Here is an 18,507-nt window from a genome sequence, read left to right as displayed (position 1 = left end):
TGGGGGGGGGAATGAATGAATTCCTATGCCCCACAAATCACCCAGAGGTGCATTTTCAATAAAAGGACACATTCTACTCAGGTCAAAACACGCTGATTCCCGGACTGTCCATAGGCTGGATCCTGAGGCGACTGGGCAGAGCCTTAGTTTGCCTACCCATGCTCTGGGCAAACCCCCCCCCCCCCCGTTTTCCTAAACCGGAGTCTCCAAAAATAAACAGAAAAATACGGCAGCTTCCACCATCGGGCAAGCGGCTTTCAATTCCGCCATCCAGGCGTTTTAATCTGTATTTAAATTTGCAATACTTACAGGCAAATGAACACTGCAGATAGAACTGCCGGCTCCTATGGCGGTCAAACACTGAAGTTGACATGAATTTAAAAACATGCAATTTAAAAAGTAAGCACAAATGAGATTTTTGCATGGTAGACGTAGGTAGAAAAGCTTCTTTCGATTCCTTTTCCTTCAACCATTTCATCAGTCAAAAAGCACCTCCGAGCGCATGAGTCTTTCTGGTGAAAACGGAGTTAAAACTTTGCTTTAAAAAAAAGAGAGAGAGCGAGAGAGAGAGAGCGATGCAAATCGCCAGATGATTTTTGCACCCAAATGGAGGTCAGAGGCCCACGTTCAGGATGCGGATTTAAAAGGCAGTAAAAAAATAGGAGAAAAAAGGTGGACATCCAATTGTGTTATCGCTCATGTTTTCAGGATGACCATAGTGATGAGACCTGCAAGAATCAGAAGAAAAAAGTTATTTCGGCTTAACTTGAGAAATAACCCACACAAAGAGTTTTGTTAGGTGGAGCGCACGCGCATGAAAGCTTGTTCACTGGGAGCACGTTTGTGAATATTTGTGAAACGTTTACATACACAACTCATCTTACATACACAACTCATCTCTCTACAAATGCCGAAATGTCAGAGAGCTCAAATTTACTTTCAGTTGCAATCAGTTAAATCACTAGTCAGTAAGACTTGATTTAAATCTTTTTTCCCCCTTACAGAAAGGTTCGGCCTTGCTGGCATCCTCCTAATATTGACAAGCAGAGGAAGGTTTCCTTTTTGGAATCGTAAATTTTCAGAGTAGTTTTTACAGTTCTATCAAAAATGACTGATTTGGTTCTACGATAAGAAATACATTGACAGATAAGGATGAAATGATGGTGAGGTTTAATAAGTTGACTGTTTCCATTTGGACAGCTTTTCTGCTGTACTTGATTGGAAAGAGAAAAAGAATTGTAGTCTCAAAACATTTGGAGGGCCGAGGTTGAGGAAGCCTGCTTTGGACTATAATGTAACCTAAACAGAAAACTATAGAAAGATTCTTCCTCCAAAAGCATTTTATTTCCAAAATCCGATTTAAATTAAAAAATCCTATTTTTAAAAACTTGCTTTTAAAAAACATTGATCCACCCTGGTTGCAATTTGCTGACATGGCCCTCACGCAGCGACTTGATTATAGGGTTGTTTTTTATGTTTCTTTACACATTTTCATTTTTACACTCGGCCCCAAATCCTATTTCGAAATGATGACAAAAAGATGCGTACCTAATACATAAGCTGCTACTAACTTTTGATTCACACTTAAGTGGAGGTAGAGAGGCACAAGGGAACCCCCTTCTCCCAGTGTGGGAAGCATGAGAGCCGCAATGCACACGATTCCGAGGAACACGGTGAGCAAACTCGGCCCCGATGAGGCAATTCTGTTTTCTGGAAAAAGGAAAAGGCATTTGACACTATGGAAAGGGGCAATTTCTTTCCTTTCCTTTCTCTCCCCCCCCCCTTTATTGAATTTAGTAAATAACAAAACATTTTTAAAAAATCTTTAATATGTTGCAAAGTAAATACATCAAAACAAAAACCATACATAAAGTATAATATCCAATAAAACAGAAAGAAAAAATAAAGAAAAAGAAAAAATGCAAAGAAAAGTAGACAGAAAAGAAGAATAAAGTATCATATTTCATTACAATAAACACTGTTTTACAAAATAATAATAGACTTCCATCACTCTCACAGCACTTCCTTTCACCTTTCATATTTTATCTGTATTTCAGTATTATTTTCATCTGAATATATAGATGTGTATATGTGTATATTTCCCCTTTTCCATTCACCAGGTCATTCTAGGCACAGCCAAATTTTTACATTTGAACCTTGTCTTTCTAAGTAGTCATTCAAGCAATTCCATTCCTCCTGGACTTTATTCAGTGGCTTTAGTCTTATTATATCCGTCCATTTGGCCAGTTCCAAATATTCACATAATTTATATAGCCACTCCTCTTTGGTCAGTAGCTGGTTACCCTTCCAGTACTTAGCCACTAGAATTCTTGCCGCTGATGTTGCATACAGAAAAAAATGAGTTTTTTCTTTTGGAATATCACTGTTCAATATTCCCAAAAGATATGTTCCTGGTCTTCTACTATGTGAAGTTCTTAGTAACTTTTTTATTTATTCATGGATCATGTCCCAGAACTTTCTGATCTCTGAACATAGACATGCTCTACCACCTATGGTAGAAGGTTCCAATCTGCTTTGTGCATCTCCCAACACTTATTACTAAGCGATCTGTTCATTTTAGCCAATCTCTCCAGTGCTTAAATACCACCTATGGAGCATTTTCAGGTAATTTTCTCTTATTAAATAACATGCTGTAAAATTTATATTTTTTACCCACAGTTTTTTTAATGGTATAACATAGGCATGTCCAACAGATGAAAGCATCTGAAGGCAGCCCTGTTTAGGGAAGTTTTTAATATTTAATGCTGTATTGTTTTTAACACTTGATAGACTGGGGAAACTTAGCCAGATGGGTGGGGTATAAATTAATCATCATCATCATCATCATCACTGGCTCCCCTCAAAGAAGCTCAAGAACTTTGGCTTCCCTAAAAAAAGCTAAACGGACCTGAACTGGGGTAGATCACTGCTAGTTTTTAACTTTGTGAGTAGATCACAGTCTTGGCCACCCTAACAAAAAGTACAAATGAGATCCACTTCATTCCTAAACATTTCATTTCACCAAACATTCTTGCTTTTATTGACATTGGGCTTCCCGTCAAATCCACCCAGCCCGAATGGCTAGGACTTCAGAGATCTGCAACCTTTTTCAGCAGGGTGCCGGTCCACTGAGGTGTCCCTCAGACCTTGTGGGGGGCTGGACTAGTTGGGGGGGGGAATGAACGAATTTCTATGCCCCACAAATCACCCAGAGATGCATTTTCAATAAAAGGACACATTCTACTCATATCAAAACACGATTCACGGATGGTCCGCCGACTGGATTGAGAAAGCGATTGGGCTGGATCCGGCTCCCGGACCTTAGTTTGCCTACCCATGGGCTAGGTTCGACCTCCAATGGGGGAAAACAGTGTTCCTCTGAATACCAATTGCCAAAAACCACCAGCGGGGAGAGGGATGCTCAGGTTCAGCTTTTGAGCTTCCCATTAGGTGCAGGGGCCAGCAATTTTTTTCTTACTGCAGTCTTGTCCAATGTCCCTCAGACTTTGGGGCGGGCCAGAGAACCAGCACCAGGGAGGCTGGGAGCTGGAAGAAGAGGCGAGGTGGGCAAGTAGTCCTCCTCCCCACCCCCCACGCTTACCCTCCCAGGGGCTGCTGCCGCTTCTCATGGGAGCAGGGCGGCAGGGGAAAGAGGAGCGGTGCGAAAGGGCTGGCTCCAGAGAGGGATTGCTGAAAATGGTGCTCAGCCAGCTCCCTTCCTCACCTAGGCAGGGCAGGGAGAAGCCAGGAGGTAAGACTTGATTTAAAGCGCGCGCGCACACACACACACACACACACACACACACACACACTACAGAAAAGTTCATCCTCTTCATATTGACAAGCAGAGGAAGGTTTCCTTTTCCCCCGAATCATAAAATCCTTTTTTTTCCTTACAGAAAGGTTCAACCTTGCTGGCATCCTCTTCATACTGACAAGCAGAGGAAGGTTAAGCTTGTAAGGTGACTTGATGTTACACCGTAATCATACTATCCAAGAAGTAATTGCAGTGATAAATAATACGTAATGGGAATGAGAACTTAAAAGGACTCTCAAGGTGACAAGTGCTGGTGGAGGGGAGTCAAATGGGTGTGCTCCTCCATCTTTTCTTTCTTTCTCACCTTTTCCCTTTACTGTCTTTGGTTTTGGGGGGTGAAGTGTGTGTACCTGTTTGTTTGTTTGTAAATATTCTCAAATAAAACATCAAAAAGTCAAATGGGTGTGATCCTTTCTTTCTTTCTGACCCTTTCCCTTTACTCTTTTTGGTTTTTGGGGTTAAGTGCAGGCTTCCTCAGCCTTGGCCCTTCCAAATGTTTTGAGACTACAATCCCATCATCCCTGACCACTGGTCCTGCTAGCTAGGGGTGATGAGAGTTGTAGGCCAAAAACATCTGGAGGGCTGAGGTGGAGGAAGCCTACTTTAAAGGTGAAAACCAGCCCCTGAAACCTGACCCTGTGTTCCACTGGGAGCCAGTGCGGCTGGCACAGCACTGGGTGGACGTGGTCCCGCAGTGGAGACACTGCAAGGAACCTCGCCGAGGCGTTCTCTGCCCGCTGGGGTTTCTGGGTGAGCTTTGAGGGCGACCCTGCGTAGAGCGAGTTACATTAATCAAGCCTGGAGGTGACTGTTGCATGGGTCACTGTGGCCAGGTCAGGACAAGGGAGGTAAGGAACCAGCTGCTTAATACGGCAGATATGGGGAAATGCCTCCATATTGTCTGCTTGTAAATATGCTTAAATAAATAATAAATAAGAAAGGACAACTGGAAATTATTTATGCATGAAACAACAGCAGGAAGGATTCTATTAGCCCGAGCTCGGAAGAAGGAAGAAAGCCAAGAAAGAACAACGGCAAGAGAAAGTCATGGAATACGCAGAATTAGCAAAATGAACAGATAAATTACATGAGAGGGACAACAAAGACTTTAAAAGAGAATGGGAACCATTTATGATATATATGAAGAGACAACAAGGAAAGTTGGACTCATTGGCAGGGTTTGAGTAAACATTCACAAATGCATATAACAAGGCTAGGCAACCTAAGGCCCGGGGGCCAGATGCAGCCCAATGGCCTTCTCAATCCAGTGGACTGGGACTAGGAATCGGCATGTTTTGACATGAGTAGAATGTGTCCTTTTATTTAAAATGCATCTCTGGATTATTTGTGAGGCATAGGAATTTGTTCTCCCCCCCCCTCAAAAAATCTAGTCCAGCCCCCCACAAGGTCTGAGGGACAGTGGACCAGCCCGCCATGAAAAAAACTTGCCAGCCCCTGCCATGGGTAGGCAAACTACAGCCCAGGGGCCGGATCTGGCCCAATTGCCTTCTGGCGGTCCGGGAACCAGCGTGTTTTTACATGAGTAGAATGTGCCCTTTTATTTAAAATGCATCTCTGGCCCTCTGCTGAAAGTTTGCTGACCCCTGGTGTATAATACAGTGGTACCTCTGGTTAAGAACTTAATTCGTTCTGGAGGTCCATTCTTAACCTGAAACTGTTCTTAACCTGAGGTACCACTTTAGCTAATGGAGCCTCCTGCTGCCGCTGCACGGTTTCTCTTCTCATCCTGAAGCAAAGTTCTTAATCCAAGGTACTATTTCTGGGTTGGCGGAGTCTGTAACCCGAGGTACCACTGTAGTAGTAGTAATAATAGTAATAATAATAAATAGAGAAAGAGGCAGGTCTATAGCTACAAAAAGCTATGGTGTTCCAACCATCCAACTACCTGGCTGGCACAAAGCCTGCTCGAAAAAGACGCTCTCTGCCAGATGCGCCGTGATCCTCTTCTCCTCCTCTTCCTTCGGGTCTTTCGCTGCTGGAAGCAGAGTGGCGATGACCTCTTTCCTCCCCAGGGCTTTCCTCTGGCTCTGCTCGGAGACCTGGAGCCGAAACTTGTCAATCACGCCATAGTGGCAAGGTCGGACATCTCTGTGACGGATCACGCTGTAATGGGAGGAGGCCGTGAATGGCCACATTTCCTTTTTTAACGTGTTATTGCTCGTTTTTTTGTTTTAATATAATGTTTATTAAATTTTATTTTAATTTTATAACAGGCATCCCCAACCTGCGGCTCCCCAGATGTTTTGGCCTACAGCTCACATGATCCCTAGCTAACAGGACCAGTGGCCAGGGATGATGGGAATTGCAGTCCAAAACATCTGGAGGGCCAAAGGTTGGGGATGCCTGCTTTATAACAAACAACCAAATAAAAGTTCTTCATCACATATATCTTTGCTCAAATTGAGCTTTGACTTTCTCCCGTTCTCCCTGACTACCATATGCAATCACTTTTATCTCCGCATTTCTAAATCACCCTATTTACCTTATCTCAGGCTTCCTCAACCTCGGCCCTCCAGATGTTTTGAGACTACAATTCCCATCATCCCTGACCACTGGTCCTGCTAGCTAGGGATCATGGGAGTTGTAGGCCAAAAACATATGGAGGGCCAAGGTTGAGGAAGCCTGTCATCTCCGTACTAAATAGACTTACTTCTAATATTTATAAACAGCTCATTATTTATATATGCACAACAAGTCGTCATAATCATTTCTATTAGTACCTTGGTTTGTGAACAACCTAGCTTACGGCAGTTTTGAATGATGATCGATTCAAACCCAGACGTGCAAACCTTTCAAACCTTTTTTCGGGTTACAACCCGTGGTTTTTTATTACAAACAATTTTTTTGGTTGGCGAACACATTTTTTTGGACAATGACCCGTTTTTGGAGGCCCCATTGGCAAAAGCGTGCCTTGGGTTACGACCTGTTTCAGTTTACGAAGGGACCTCCGGAAAGGATGATGGTCATAAACCAGGCATAGGCAACCTAGGCCCTCCAGCTGTTTTGGGACTACAACTCCCATGATGCCTAACTCACAGGATGAGTGGTCAGGGATGATGGGAATTGTAGTCCCAAAGCAGCTGGAGTGCCAAGGTTGCCTATGCCTGTTGTAAACTACGGTACCACTGTAAAGCTATCGGTGATCACAAAAGATGCATACAGTTTCAATTATGGGGTTTCTTCACAAACCTATGACTACCCATCCTCTCCATGTTTTTTCCCTTTCTCATAAGCGTGTTGTATCATTTTATTTCTGTGATGTTTTATAAAAACTTTCTTTCCTAGATCAATATTGTATTCCTTTATACCATGGGTAGGCAAACTAAGGCCCAGGGGCTGGATCCGGCCCAATCGCCTTCTCAATCTGGCCCACGGACTGTCCAGGAATCAGCGTGTTTTTACATGAGTGGAATATGCCCTTTTATTTAAAATGCATCTCTAGGTTGTTTGTGGGGAATAGGAATTCATTCATCCTCCCCCCCATCTAGTCCGGCCCCCCACAAGGTCCGAGGGACAGTGGATCAGTCCCCTGCTGACCACGTCCACCCAGAGCTATGCCAGCCACACTGGTCCCCGGAGCACAGGGTCAGGTTCTGTCGGACTAATTGCAAGTCGTTCACAGTTGCCCACAGGTTGACCATATCCATTGAGTTCTACTACCCTTTGGGCAAAAACCCCGCCCCACCCTCCCACTATCTATCAGGGTCTGGTTAATAATAATAAATAATAAACTTTTATTTGTATCCCGCCCTCCCCGTCCGAACCTGGGCTCAGGGAGGCTAACACCAAATAGGTAACACTGGTATAAAATCAAGCAATAACGAAATTACCTCCTGAAAACAAGTCAGGATCAAATTCAAATCCAATTAGATGCCTTTCCGCAGGATTAGGGTTGGGAACAGTAAATGCTCATCAGCCCCAACTGTTTGCGCTGCTCTTATATGGGCCTGTGAGAACGCTGGGAGGCCTCTTTCATACTAGACTTCGGTTTCTGTGTATCTGAAGAAGGGCACATGCCCACGTAAAGCTTAGACCCAGAACAAACTGAGTTGGTCTCTAAGGTGCCACTGGACCATTTTTTTATTTCCCCACCATGAGATGTCTTGATGAGGGTGGACTTTACATCTAATAAATTAACGAATGGTCTCTGGAAGGCAGCTTAGTGGTTGCTATTCATTACAAAGCAACAAACCAAAAACCAGCTTTTTACTCACATGTCAACACAGCACTGAGGCTTCACCGCGCCTGCTGCATCGACCACGACATATTTATTTGGGGTTGTGCAAAGAACTGAAAGAAAAGAAAAGGGGCCGTCATCCGATGTCAGCCAATCGCAAGGAAAACTGGCACAGAAACGAAGCTCAATATCGGGAACAACCGAACTCCAGCCCTCCAGCTGTTTTGGGATTATAATTCCCACCATCCCTGACTGCTGGTTCTGTTAGCTAGGGGTGATGGGAGTTGTTGTCCCAAAACAGCTGGAAGGCCAAGTTGGGCCATGCCTTATCCGGACTCCCAAGTTCTTGTAACCCACCCACGGACCTTCAGGCAAAAGGCAGGTCAGAAAGCAAATAAAAGGAAGTCCCTCCTCCCCAAGCAAACCCTTAAATGGAATTGTACCTGAGACGCACCTTTGAATTTTAAGGCAAATTCATAGGGGTTATAGAGAGTCAACACCTGTTTATGGGTCGACTGGTCGTCCGCATAAAATATAAGCTCCGTGGGGAATAGGAAGACAGGAAGGTTTCCTTCCACTAACTCTGGCTGCCTTTTTTGCTGCTGCATTGGCCCCAAGTCGTCCTCGCCACTGCGCCTTCTGCTTGCCCGACGGCTTTGTCTCCCCACACGTCTCGTCACAGCAATTTAGGAATCCGAAAGCATTATAGCAAACCTATAAAAACACAAGACAGCATCAAACATTAAGAAACTTCCTGAAACAGGGCTGCCTTCAGATGCCTTTTAAAAGTCAGATAGTTGTTTATTTCTTTGACATCTGATGGGAGGGTGTTCCACAGGGCGGGCGCCACCACCGAGAAGGCCCTCTGCCTGGTTCCCTGTAACCTCACTTCTCGCAGCAAGGGAACAACCACTCTGGCAGGTAGGGTCTCATCTATCTATCTATCTATCTATCTATCTATCTATCTATGCCAGTGCCGGATTTAAGGCCCTCGGGCTTTCAAGGTCCACACGGTCACTTTGAATTGTGCCCGGAAACGTCCCGGGAGCCTATGCAGGTCTTTCAGGGTTATGCAGTCTCTACAGTCCCAGTCTCCAGTCTGGCTGCTGCATTCTGGATTAGTTGTAGTTTCTGGGTCATCTTCAAAGGCAGCCCCACGTAGAGCGCATGGCAATAGTCCAAGCGGGAGATAACCAGAGCATGTTCCACTCTGGGCAGGGAAGGTCTCATCCTGCATACCAGATGAAGCTGCCCTGGACACAGAACGGACCTGCACATCCATGGGTCCAAAATGACCCCCAGGCTACGCAGCTGGTCCTTCAGGGGCACAGTTGCCCCATTCAGGACCAGGGAGTCCCCCACACCGACCCGACCCCTGTCCCCCAAGAACAGTACTTCTGTCTTTTCAGGATTCAACCAAAATCCGTTAGCTGCCATACATCCTCCAACCGCCTCCAGGCACTCACACAGGACCTTCACTAGTTCTGATTTAAAAGAGAGGTAGAGCTGGGTATCATCCACATATTGATGGATGCCCAGCCCAAACAGCTGGAGGACCAACTTGGGCCATGCCTGAGCTAGAGCAGTGGTGGCCAAACTGCGCCCTTCAGCTGTTTTGGGACTACAATTCCCACCATCCCTGACCACTGGTCCCATTAGCTAGGGGTCATGGGAATTGTAGGCCAAAAGCTTTTATGCATCTATGAGATCCCACAGCAGCTATTCACAACACCCATGCCAATTAATCCTGAAAATTGCAAGCCTGCCACATTTGCGAATCACGTCATTGTTATCGGAAAAAGCAGGGGTGGCCAACTCCCGAGAGACTCACACAATTCAAAACTGGCAAAACTTGAACTAGCCCAGACGACAGCGTCAATTAGAATGCAATCAAAACAAGAGTTAGTGGGATGGGAATTGTAGTCTCAAAACATCTGGAGGGCCGAGGTTGAGGAAGCCTGGCCAAGGAGCTTCACGAAGCACGAAGCACGTTCCTCCAGATGTGTTTCAGGCACACCAAGCAGCGAAGAGAAATCCAAAGAAATGAATGGGAGACAAACCGAACGGAATATTGTAGAGGAGGAGACATGATTCTGGCCCTCTCCAATCTAGCTTGCACCCTTGACAAAATGCTGCCAAGTCACATTAGTGTTTACAGCAGCAGGGGTATCTTGTCCCGATTGGCCGGAACAGCAGACAAAAAATGAGCGGGGGGGGGGACACAAGCAGAGTCCGACCTTCGGATCCATACGTGCTTTCTCTGAGGATACGGCCCCTGCTGCTGCTGAAGCCCCCTAAGCGCTAAGCGGCCAACCCTGGCATTCTTTTTAACAGAGCTACCAGACCCCTTGCACTGCCAGCAGGCATGGCCAAACTTAGCCAGTGGCCAAGGATAATGGGAGTTGCAGTCCCCAAACAGCTGGAGGGCCGAGTTGGGCCATGCCTTAAATTTGGCCCTACAACTTTTGGGGACTGCAACTGGTCAGGGATGATGGAAATTGTAGTCCAGGACAGTAGAACAAGGACACCGCTGCTGTTCTCTCTCTTGCAACAGACTTCATCCCTTTCTGGCCCAGGCATAGCCCAACTTGGCCCTCCAGCTGTTTTTTGGATTCCAAATCCCATCATCCCTAGCACCAGTGGCCAGGGATGATGGGCACTGTAGTCTCCAAACAGCTACGGCGGTCATCTCTGACGCAACTCTGCCAAAGGCACGACGACGACCCCCCTCAAAACAGCCAGGCCCTCCTCGCCCTCAGCGATGGTCATCTACTTTTCCCCCAGGAAGCCCCCACCCGGCCCAGAGACCCCCGATCGCCCCCTCCCCGCTAGGCTGAGGCGAGCCGCCGCCCCACCGGAGCCGCAGAGGAGCGCAGCGCAGCCCCTTCCCCTCAAGCCCGAAGAGGCCCGCTTTTGTTTCGGGCTCGGGTCGCCTCGCAGCTGTTTGGGGACTACAACTCCCATCACCCCCAGCTACCAGTCGCCAGCGGTGGGAAATGATGGGAGTTGTAGTCCCCAAACAGGCCCCTCGCCGGGAATGAGGTCCCCGAGGACCCTCGCTCCCCGCCCTCACTCACCCCTCGGACCCGCCTCCGCCTCCGGGTTCTTTCGGTCACCAGCCGCCGCCTCTTCGCCTCTCTCCCTCGCCTCAGCGGACGGGCCCGCCCATTTCCCCGCCCCTCCCGCGTCACCAGGCGCTAGGACTGCCGGGAACGCGAAGTGGAAGGCGGGGAAAGGGCGGCAGAGGCGCGAGAGGCGGCGCTTTTTCTCGACGTCCGTGGGAGGCGGGGGGTGGTGGGAGCTTCTCCTACGCGTGCGCAGAGAGGAGGGCTCCTCGGGCTTGCTGCTCACGAGACCAGTGATCAGGGACGATGGGCATTGTAGTCCCCGAACAGCTGGAGGGCCCGCTTCCCTCAGGGCTGCCACCATTCCACCCTAATCCGTTATCGGAACGAATTGCTGGTGTTGCCGTTTGTAAACTACAATGCCCATCACCCCGACCGCTGTGAGCTAGGGATGATGGGAGTTGTAGTCCGAAAACAGCTGGAGGGCCTCGCCAGGTTCAACATGCTGCCATCTGCCTTATTGCAGGGCAGATTCGTGGGTAATCCATAATACACAGAAGGAGTCTGCCCCTGCGGCTTGATGGAGGTAGAAACCGTCTCTCATGTCTTGTTACGCTCGGCATTTATCACCCCTGCTATACAAAAATCTCCAAATGGGTCCAAACTTCAATGTCTAAAACTCCTGGTAGAGAACAAGGATCCAGAGATCACGCTCAGGGTGGCCAAATTCCATGCGACTGCCATAAAACTTAGGATACAAGCTGTGCTACCAAAATGATTAAGCTCTTAAATGACAAATTTAGGTTATATTTTAGTGAAATGTTGTTGTTGTTGTTGTTGTTGTTTCTTCTACCCCACCCATCTGGCTAGCTTTCCCCAGCCACCATGGACGGCTTCCAGCAAAATATTAAAATGCAATAGTGTGTCAAACATTAAAAGCTTCTCTAAACAGGGCTGCCTTCAGATGTCTTCTAAAAGCCAGAGAGTTGGTTCTTTCTTTGACATGTGATGGGAAGGTGTTCCACAGTGGGGGCTCCACCACCGAGAAGGCCCTGTGCCTGGTTCCCTGTAACCTCACTTCTCACAGAGGGAACCGCCAGAAGGCCCTAGGAGCTGGACCTCAGTGTCTGAGCTGAACGATGGGGTTGGAGATGCTCCTTCAGGTATACAGGATGGGGCTGTTTAGGGCTTTCAGGCTAGGCACCAACACTTTGAATTGTGCTCGGAAACGTACTGGGAGCCAATGTAGGTCTTTCAAGACCGGTGTTATGTGGTCTCGGCAGCCACTCCCAGTCACCAGTCTAGCTGCCGCATTCTGGATTAGTTGTAGTTTCCAAGTCCCCTTCAAAGGCAGCCCCACATAGAGCGCATTGCAGTAGTCCAAGCGGGAGATAACTAGAGCATGCACCACTCTGGTGAGACAGTCTGCGGGCAGGTAGGGTCTCATCCTGTGTACCAGATGGAGCTGCCCTGGACACAGAATGGACCTGCGCCTCCATAGACAACTGTGAGTCCAAAATGACTCCCAGGCTGCGCACCTGGTCTTTCAGGGGCACAGTTACCCCATTCAAGACCAGGGAATCCCCCACACCAACCCGCTCCCTGTCCCCCAAAAACAGTACTTCTGTCTTGTCAGGATTCAACCTCAATCTGTTAGCCGCCATCCATCCTCCAACCGCCTCCAGACACTCACACAGGACCTTCACTGCCTTCACTGGTTCTGATTTAAAGGAGAGGTAGAGCTGAGTGTCATCTGCATACTGATGAACACCCAGTCCAAGCCCCCTGATGATCTCTCCCAGCGGCGTCATATAGATATTAAAAAACTTGGGGGAGAGGATGGAACCCTGAGGCACCCCACAAGTGAGAGCCCAGGGGTCTGAACACTCATCCCCTAACACCACTTTCTGGACACGGCCCAGGAGAATGGAGCGGAACCACTGTACCCCCAGCTCCCAGCCCCTCAAGACGGTCCAGAAGGATGTCATGGTCGATGGTGTCAAAAGCCGCTGAGAGATCCAGCAGGACTAGGAAACAGCTCTCACCTTTGTCCCTAGCCCACTGGAGATCCTCGACAGGCGCGACCAAGGCAGTTTCAGTCCCATGGTGAGGCCTGGATCACAACTGGAAGGGATCCAAATTGTCCGCTTCTTCCAAGCTAAGATTTAACTTATATGTTTTTAACTACTGCTATATCCGTATTGTCCCTGTTAGACCCAATTGCCATTCAATGTAGCCCTCTTGTGTTTTTATGATTTTCATGAGATTGTAAGTGAGCCAGAACTGGTCTGTGACTGTAATAATAAATTCATTCACTGAAGGGCCAAGTTGGGCCATGCCTACAGAGGGTTTTGTTTCTTGCCATGTTTTGAGCCACTTTGAGTACGTATTTTTCCGTGTATAAGACTAGGTTTCCCCCTAAAAAATAATGTCCAAAATTGGAGGCATCTTATACACGGGGGCCATCTCCCCCCATTTTCTTAAATCAGAGTCTCCCCAAATAAGGGGTGTCTTATACATGGGGGTGTCTTATAGACAGAAAAATGTGGTATATATATGTATGGGAAAGCAGATTGCAATGTGAATAAAAAAAGTCATCCTCCTGTCTTGTAAGACGAAGGAAGAGTGCGCTGCCTTTGGGAGTAAAGTCAAACCCTTGCAAGCATGGCCCAACTTGGCCCACCAACTATTTTTGGGACTACAACTCCCATCATCCCTAGCTCACAGGACCAGTGGTCAGGGATGATGGGAACTGTAGTCCACAAACCGCTGGAGGGCCAAGTTTGGCCACCACTGTCTAGATCAGGCATTGCCCTCCAGCTCTTTTGGCCCTCCAGCTCTTTTGGGACTACAACTTCCATCATCCCTAGCTCATGGGACCAGTGGTACAATAAACTACAATACAATAAAATGGCAGCAGATGTCAGTGTAACGCACAAGGCTACAACGAAGGAAGTGAGGGAAGATATTGAGGACTGGCAATTTATTGCAGTTTATTCAGCTCATAGCAATCGCCCCCTCTTTGGGGTTTATTTTCTAATAACACTAGTAAATTAAGCACGAGAGCCCGTACAGCAGAGTTTGAGCAGAACAGCAAATATCAATCCTTTGGAAATGAACTTGGTCCCGTTATTTTAGGATAGGGACATCCAACTCCCAATAGTCTGTGATCTACTCACTGTGTAAAAAACAGTTTTTTGGGGAAGCCAAGGTGGTTGAGCTTTTTTTCAGGGAGCAAATGAGTGAATGGAACTGAATATATGAATGAATGAAACTGAATGAGCATTGCGATATACACAAAACACAATCAAAATTTGATTATATAAAACACAGTGGAGGGTCTTGAATCCCCAGTCTGATAGTGGAACTTAATCTGATGGCCCACTTTTTTGCTAAGAAGCCAAAGTTGCTGAGCTTTTTTAGGAAAGCCAAAGTTGCTGAGCTTTTCCTTGGAAAGCCAAAGTTCTTGAGTTTTTTTTAAGAAAGGCAAAGTTATTGAGCTTTTTTTGTGGGGGGGGGGGAGTAGATCACTGAAGGGTTAGAAATCTACCAGTAGATCATAATCTGCCTGTTGGACATGCCTGTTTTAGGAAATGTGGGGTGTGGGGTGCTCTTATTCTATGGCTTAGAAAGAACCCACAGCTCACACTAACAGAAGCCAAAGAGTCACGGAGTATAAAGAGCAGAATTTTTAATTCTGTGTCAAATATTTAGACAGAGGCCTTTGTAAATAGAATTACCCCCCCCCCCCATTTTGGTATTTCTGCCGAGGTTTCCCCCATAAATTCCAACCCAGTTTCTCCTTTCCCATCCTCGGTGGTGCCAAACCCGTTTGCAAAAGAGGGAGCTGCCGCCGTCAGAAGCTGCCATATTTGGTTACAGTCTCCCAACTTGGTCTGGAGTGTGTGAGTTCCTTCACTTTGAAGGTGATGTGTGAAGGTTTTTGGCCCTGCGAATGCAGAAAGCAAAAGATAGGAAACCTAAAAGTTCAAAATCTTCCAGCTTTGCTCGCTGTCTTGGCTTGTTCTCGCAGTCACTGGGAGAGATCACCAGTGGGTTTGGGGTGGGCATTCATCAGTATGCGGATGGTACCCTCTTTTTTCAGATCGGAACCAGTAAAGGCAGTGAAGGTCCTGTGTCTAGAGGCAGTTGGAGGACGGGTGGCTGCTAACGGGCTGAGGTTGAATCCTGAAAGACAGAAGTCCTGTTGTGGGTGGGCAGGTGGGGAGCACTCCCTGGTCCTGAACGGGGCAACTGTGTCCCTGAAGGACCAGCTGCACAGCCTGGGGGTCATTTTGGACCCATGGAGGTGCAGGTCCATTCTGTGTCCTGGGCAGCTCCTTGTGGGACGCAGGATGAGACCCTACCTGCACAGAGCGGCACATGCTCTAGTTACCTCTCGCTTGGACTATTGCTATGCGCTCTATGTGGGGCTGCCTTTGAAGATGCCCCGGAAACAACAACTAATCCAGAATGCGGCAGCCAGACTGGGGACTGGGACTGCAGAGACTACATAACCCCGGTCCTGAAAGACCTGCATTGACTCCCGGGACGTTTCCAGGCACAATTCAAAGAGTCAGTGCTGACCTTGAAAGCCCTCAATGGCCTCAGCCCAGTAGATGCGAAGGAGTGCCACCACCCCGGATGCCAGGGTCCCTCTCCCCAGGGCCTTCTGGTTCCCTCCCTGCAAGAAGCGAAGTTACAGGGAAGCAGGCAGAGAGCCTGCTCGGTGGTGGCGCCCACCCTGTGGAACGCCCTCCCATCAGATCTCAAAGAAATAAGCAACTCTCTGGCCTTTAGAAGACATCTGAAGACAGCCCTGTTTTGGGAAGGTTTTAATATTTGATTAATTATTCGCAGGGGTGGCCAACTCCCAAGAGTCGTTTATCAACGACTTGGATGATGGACTCAGGGGCATCCTGATCAAATTTGCAGATGACACCAAACTGGGAGGGGTGGCTAACACCCCAGAGGACAGGATCACACTTCAAAACGACCTTGACAGATTAGAGAACTGGGCAAAAACAAACAAGATGAATCTTAACAGGGAGAAATGTAAAGTATTGCACTTGGGCAAAAAAAATGAGAGGCACAAATACAAGATGGGTGACACCTGGCTTGAGAGCAGTACATGTGAAAAGGATCCAGGAGTCTTGGTTGACCACAAACTTGACATGAGCCAACAGTGTGACGCGGCAGCTAAAAAAGCCAATGCAATTCTGGGCTGCATCAATAGGAGTATAGCATCTAGATCAAGGGAAGTAATAGTGCCACTGTATTCTGCTCTGGTCAGACCTCACCTGGAGTACTGTGTCCAGTTCTGGGCACCACAATTCAAGAAGGACACAGACAAACTGGAACGTGTCCAGAGGAGGGCAACCAAAATGGTCAAAGGCCTGGAAACGATGCCTTATGAGGAACGGCTAAGGGAGCTGGGCATGTTTAGCCTGGAGAAGAGGAGCTTAAGGGGTGATATGATAGCCATGTTCAAATATATAAAAGGATGTCACATAGAGGAGGGAGAAAGGTTTTTTTCTGCTGCTCCAGAGAAGCGGACACGGAGCAATGGATCCAAACTACAAGAAAGAAGATTCCACCTAAACATTAGGAAGAACTTCCTGACAGTAAGAGCTGTTTGACAGTGGAATTTGCTGCCAAGGAGTGTGGTGGAGTCTCCTACTTTGGAGGTCTTTAAGCAGAGGCTTGACAACCATATGTCAGGAGTGCTCTGATGGTGTTTCCTGCTTGGCAGGGGGTTGGACTCGATGGCCCTTGTGGTCTCTTCCAACTCTATGATTCTATGACTGCAATCTGCCTACAGAGTTAAAAACTGGCAGTGATCTACTCACTTTGGGGGGGGGGTTCAGGTCAAAGTTGTTGAGCTTTTCTTAGGGAGGAGAAAAGTCCCATTTTGGGGGAGTGTAGGGCAAAAATGTTGAGCTTTTTTTAGGCGAGTCAAAGGTGTTTAGATTCTTTGGGGGGAGCCAGTGACCTGCCAGTGACCCCATTGCATCCCTCTCTGCAGAGGAACATGTGAGGTCAATTGGGTAGAGTCCAAATGGTTTCAGGATGGTCTTCTTGTGCTGTTTCAGACACGTGGTTTACATCTTTATGTACATGTTTGCCTTGTACATTATTGAACATTGAATTTATATCTTGGAGACCTTCAGTTCTTATAACACTCTGAAGGAAGTAGACGATTCCATGTCTGGTGTTGAGGAGGAGCCTCCTAAGCATTTAGGGTGAAAGTTGTCGCCTTCTTCCAAACATGCTTTGCAGCGAAGCGGCCAAAACCCTCCCATTTTGTGTCCCTCCATTTCCAACATTTCCAAATAAAGCTCTTTCTCCCCGCGACTTCTTCTGCAGTGACTAATACACTGGAAACCTCTTCCGAGGCCCCATGCTTATACTTTGTTCCTGTTTGGAAAAGCAAGCCAAGTCTCCATTTGTCTCCGTTTTATTACGTTTGCCAAGAATTGATATACAGTTGTACCTCAGGTTACAGACGCTTCAGGTTACAGATTCTGCTAACCCAGAAATAGTACCTTGGGTTAAGAACTTTGCTTCAGGATAAGAACAGAAATCGTGCTCTGGCGGCGCGGCAGTAGCAGGAGGCCCCATTAGCTAAAGTGGTGCTTCAGGTTAAGAACAGTTTCAGGTTAAGAATGGACCTCCAGAACGAATTAAGTACTTAACCAGAGGTACCACTGTATACCAAATGAAATTAGTTTTATTTCCCATTGGGCAGCAGCCGCAGACACATTGCAGGCTCAGGGTTCTCTCCCAGGCGATGTGAAGCAATGTGGGCTTTTCTGAAAGTGAGCCTCCGTGGTTTTACTAGCGCTCCTTCCCTCTATTTCCCTTGGTGCCTTGTCTCCTTGTCTTAGTCCCCCGCCTGGTTTCTGATACACTTTCCAACAGCCCCAAAGCAGTTGCTTTTGCAAGACCACCAACTGCCCCAAACAGAGGGTCGTGATGAGTTAATCTCACACCTTTAAGCTTGAAAGGGGTGGTGGCCCAAAGGGCCAAAATAAATATCATAATGTGTACCCCTAGAAATCCTTCAGTGTACTTCTAACAGGAAAGTTATGGTAACCTGTTGCTTTATGAAACTGAGGATTTTGCAAGTTGCCACCCCCCCCCCCCAATTGGGGCAGGAATACAGTCGTACTTCTGCTTACTCTGGATACGTAATTTTTGGGATGCAAACACAGCAAACCTGGAAGTATTTTTCTGGCTGTTGCCGTGCACACATGCGCAGAAGCGGTCCTCCAGGTGCAAATTCCTCGGGATGCAGCCAGACCTCCAGAACAGATCCCGTTTGCAACCAGAGGTACCACTATACAGCTAATTGTGGATCACAAAGATACAGCTCAAAGCTAGAACTGCTACATGGTGCAAACGGCATGCACACTAACACAATGTAA

The 18,507-nt window shown here is 47.3% G+C and overlaps 2 protein-coding genes and 1 long non-coding RNA gene across 4 annotated transcripts in view; 1 reads left to right on the top strand and 2 right to left on the bottom strand.

Annotated features, from left to right (window-relative positions):
* Positions 1-4,216, top strand: part of LOC309523576 (P2R1A-PPP2R2A-interacting phosphatase regulator 1-like) — a 33,335-nt gene extending 29,119 nt beyond the window's left edge. The window contains exon 10 of the mRNA XM_082207511.1: positions 3,900-4,216. Coding sequence (XP_082063637.1) covers position 3,900 — 1 coding nt within the window. The 3' untranslated portion in view covers positions 3,901-4,216. The remainder of the gene's footprint in view (positions 1-3,899) is intronic.
* Positions 231-11,142, bottom strand: MOSPD1 (motile sperm domain containing 1). 2 transcript variants are annotated; one of them, XM_082207516.1, is made up of 6 exons: positions 11,093-11,142; positions 8,470-8,729; positions 8,053-8,128; positions 5,724-5,941; positions 1,549-1,710; positions 231-728 (listed from the first exon to the last, which is right to left on the bottom strand). In XM_082207516.1, the coding sequence occupies exons 2-6, from the start codon at positions 8,621-8,623 to the stop codon at positions 697-699; spliced, it is 642 nt and encodes a 213-aa protein (XP_082063642.1). In that variant the 5' UTR covers positions 8,624-8,729; positions 11,093-11,142; the 3' UTR covers positions 231-696. The 2 variants fall into 2 exon arrangements, with proteins under 2 accessions (XP_082063642.1, XP_082063641.1); XM_082207515.1 differs by lacking the exon at positions 11,093-11,142 and having other exon boundaries at positions 8,470-8,930.
* A 3,647-nt stretch (positions 11,143-14,789) lies between these two features.
* Positions 14,790-18,507, bottom strand: part of LOC309523592 — a 39,344-nt gene continuing 35,626 nt past the window's right edge. Inside the window, exon 3 of the long non-coding RNA XR_014215462.1 lies at positions 14,790-15,268. This is a non-coding gene — a long non-coding RNA (uncharacterized lncRNA). The remainder of the gene's footprint in view (positions 15,269-18,507) is intronic.

This window comes from Podarcis vaucheri, assembly GCF_965113315.1.
Source record: "Podarcis vaucheri genome assembly, chromosome: Z".
Classification (NCBI taxonomy): domain Eukaryota; kingdom Metazoa; phylum Chordata; class Lepidosauria; order Squamata; family Lacertidae; genus Podarcis; species Podarcis vaucheri.
This window is presented reverse-complemented; position numbering and strand designations above follow the sequence as displayed.

Excerpts from the sequence above, each read along its gene's own strand:
- MOSPD1 (XM_082207516.1), bottom strand. The coding sequence starts at position 8,623 with ATGCAGCAGCAAAAAAGGCAGCCAGAGTTAGTGGAAGGAAACCTTCCT. Across the intron at positions 8,129-8,469 it reads ATTTGCCTTAAAATTCAAAG|TTCTTTGCACAACCCCAAAT; the intron begins GTGCGTCTCAGG and ends CTTTTCTTTCAG. Across the intron at positions 5,942-8,052 it reads CCTCAGTGCTGTGTTGACAT|CGTGATCCGTCACAGAGATG; the intron begins GTGAGTAAAAAG and ends CTCCCATTACAG.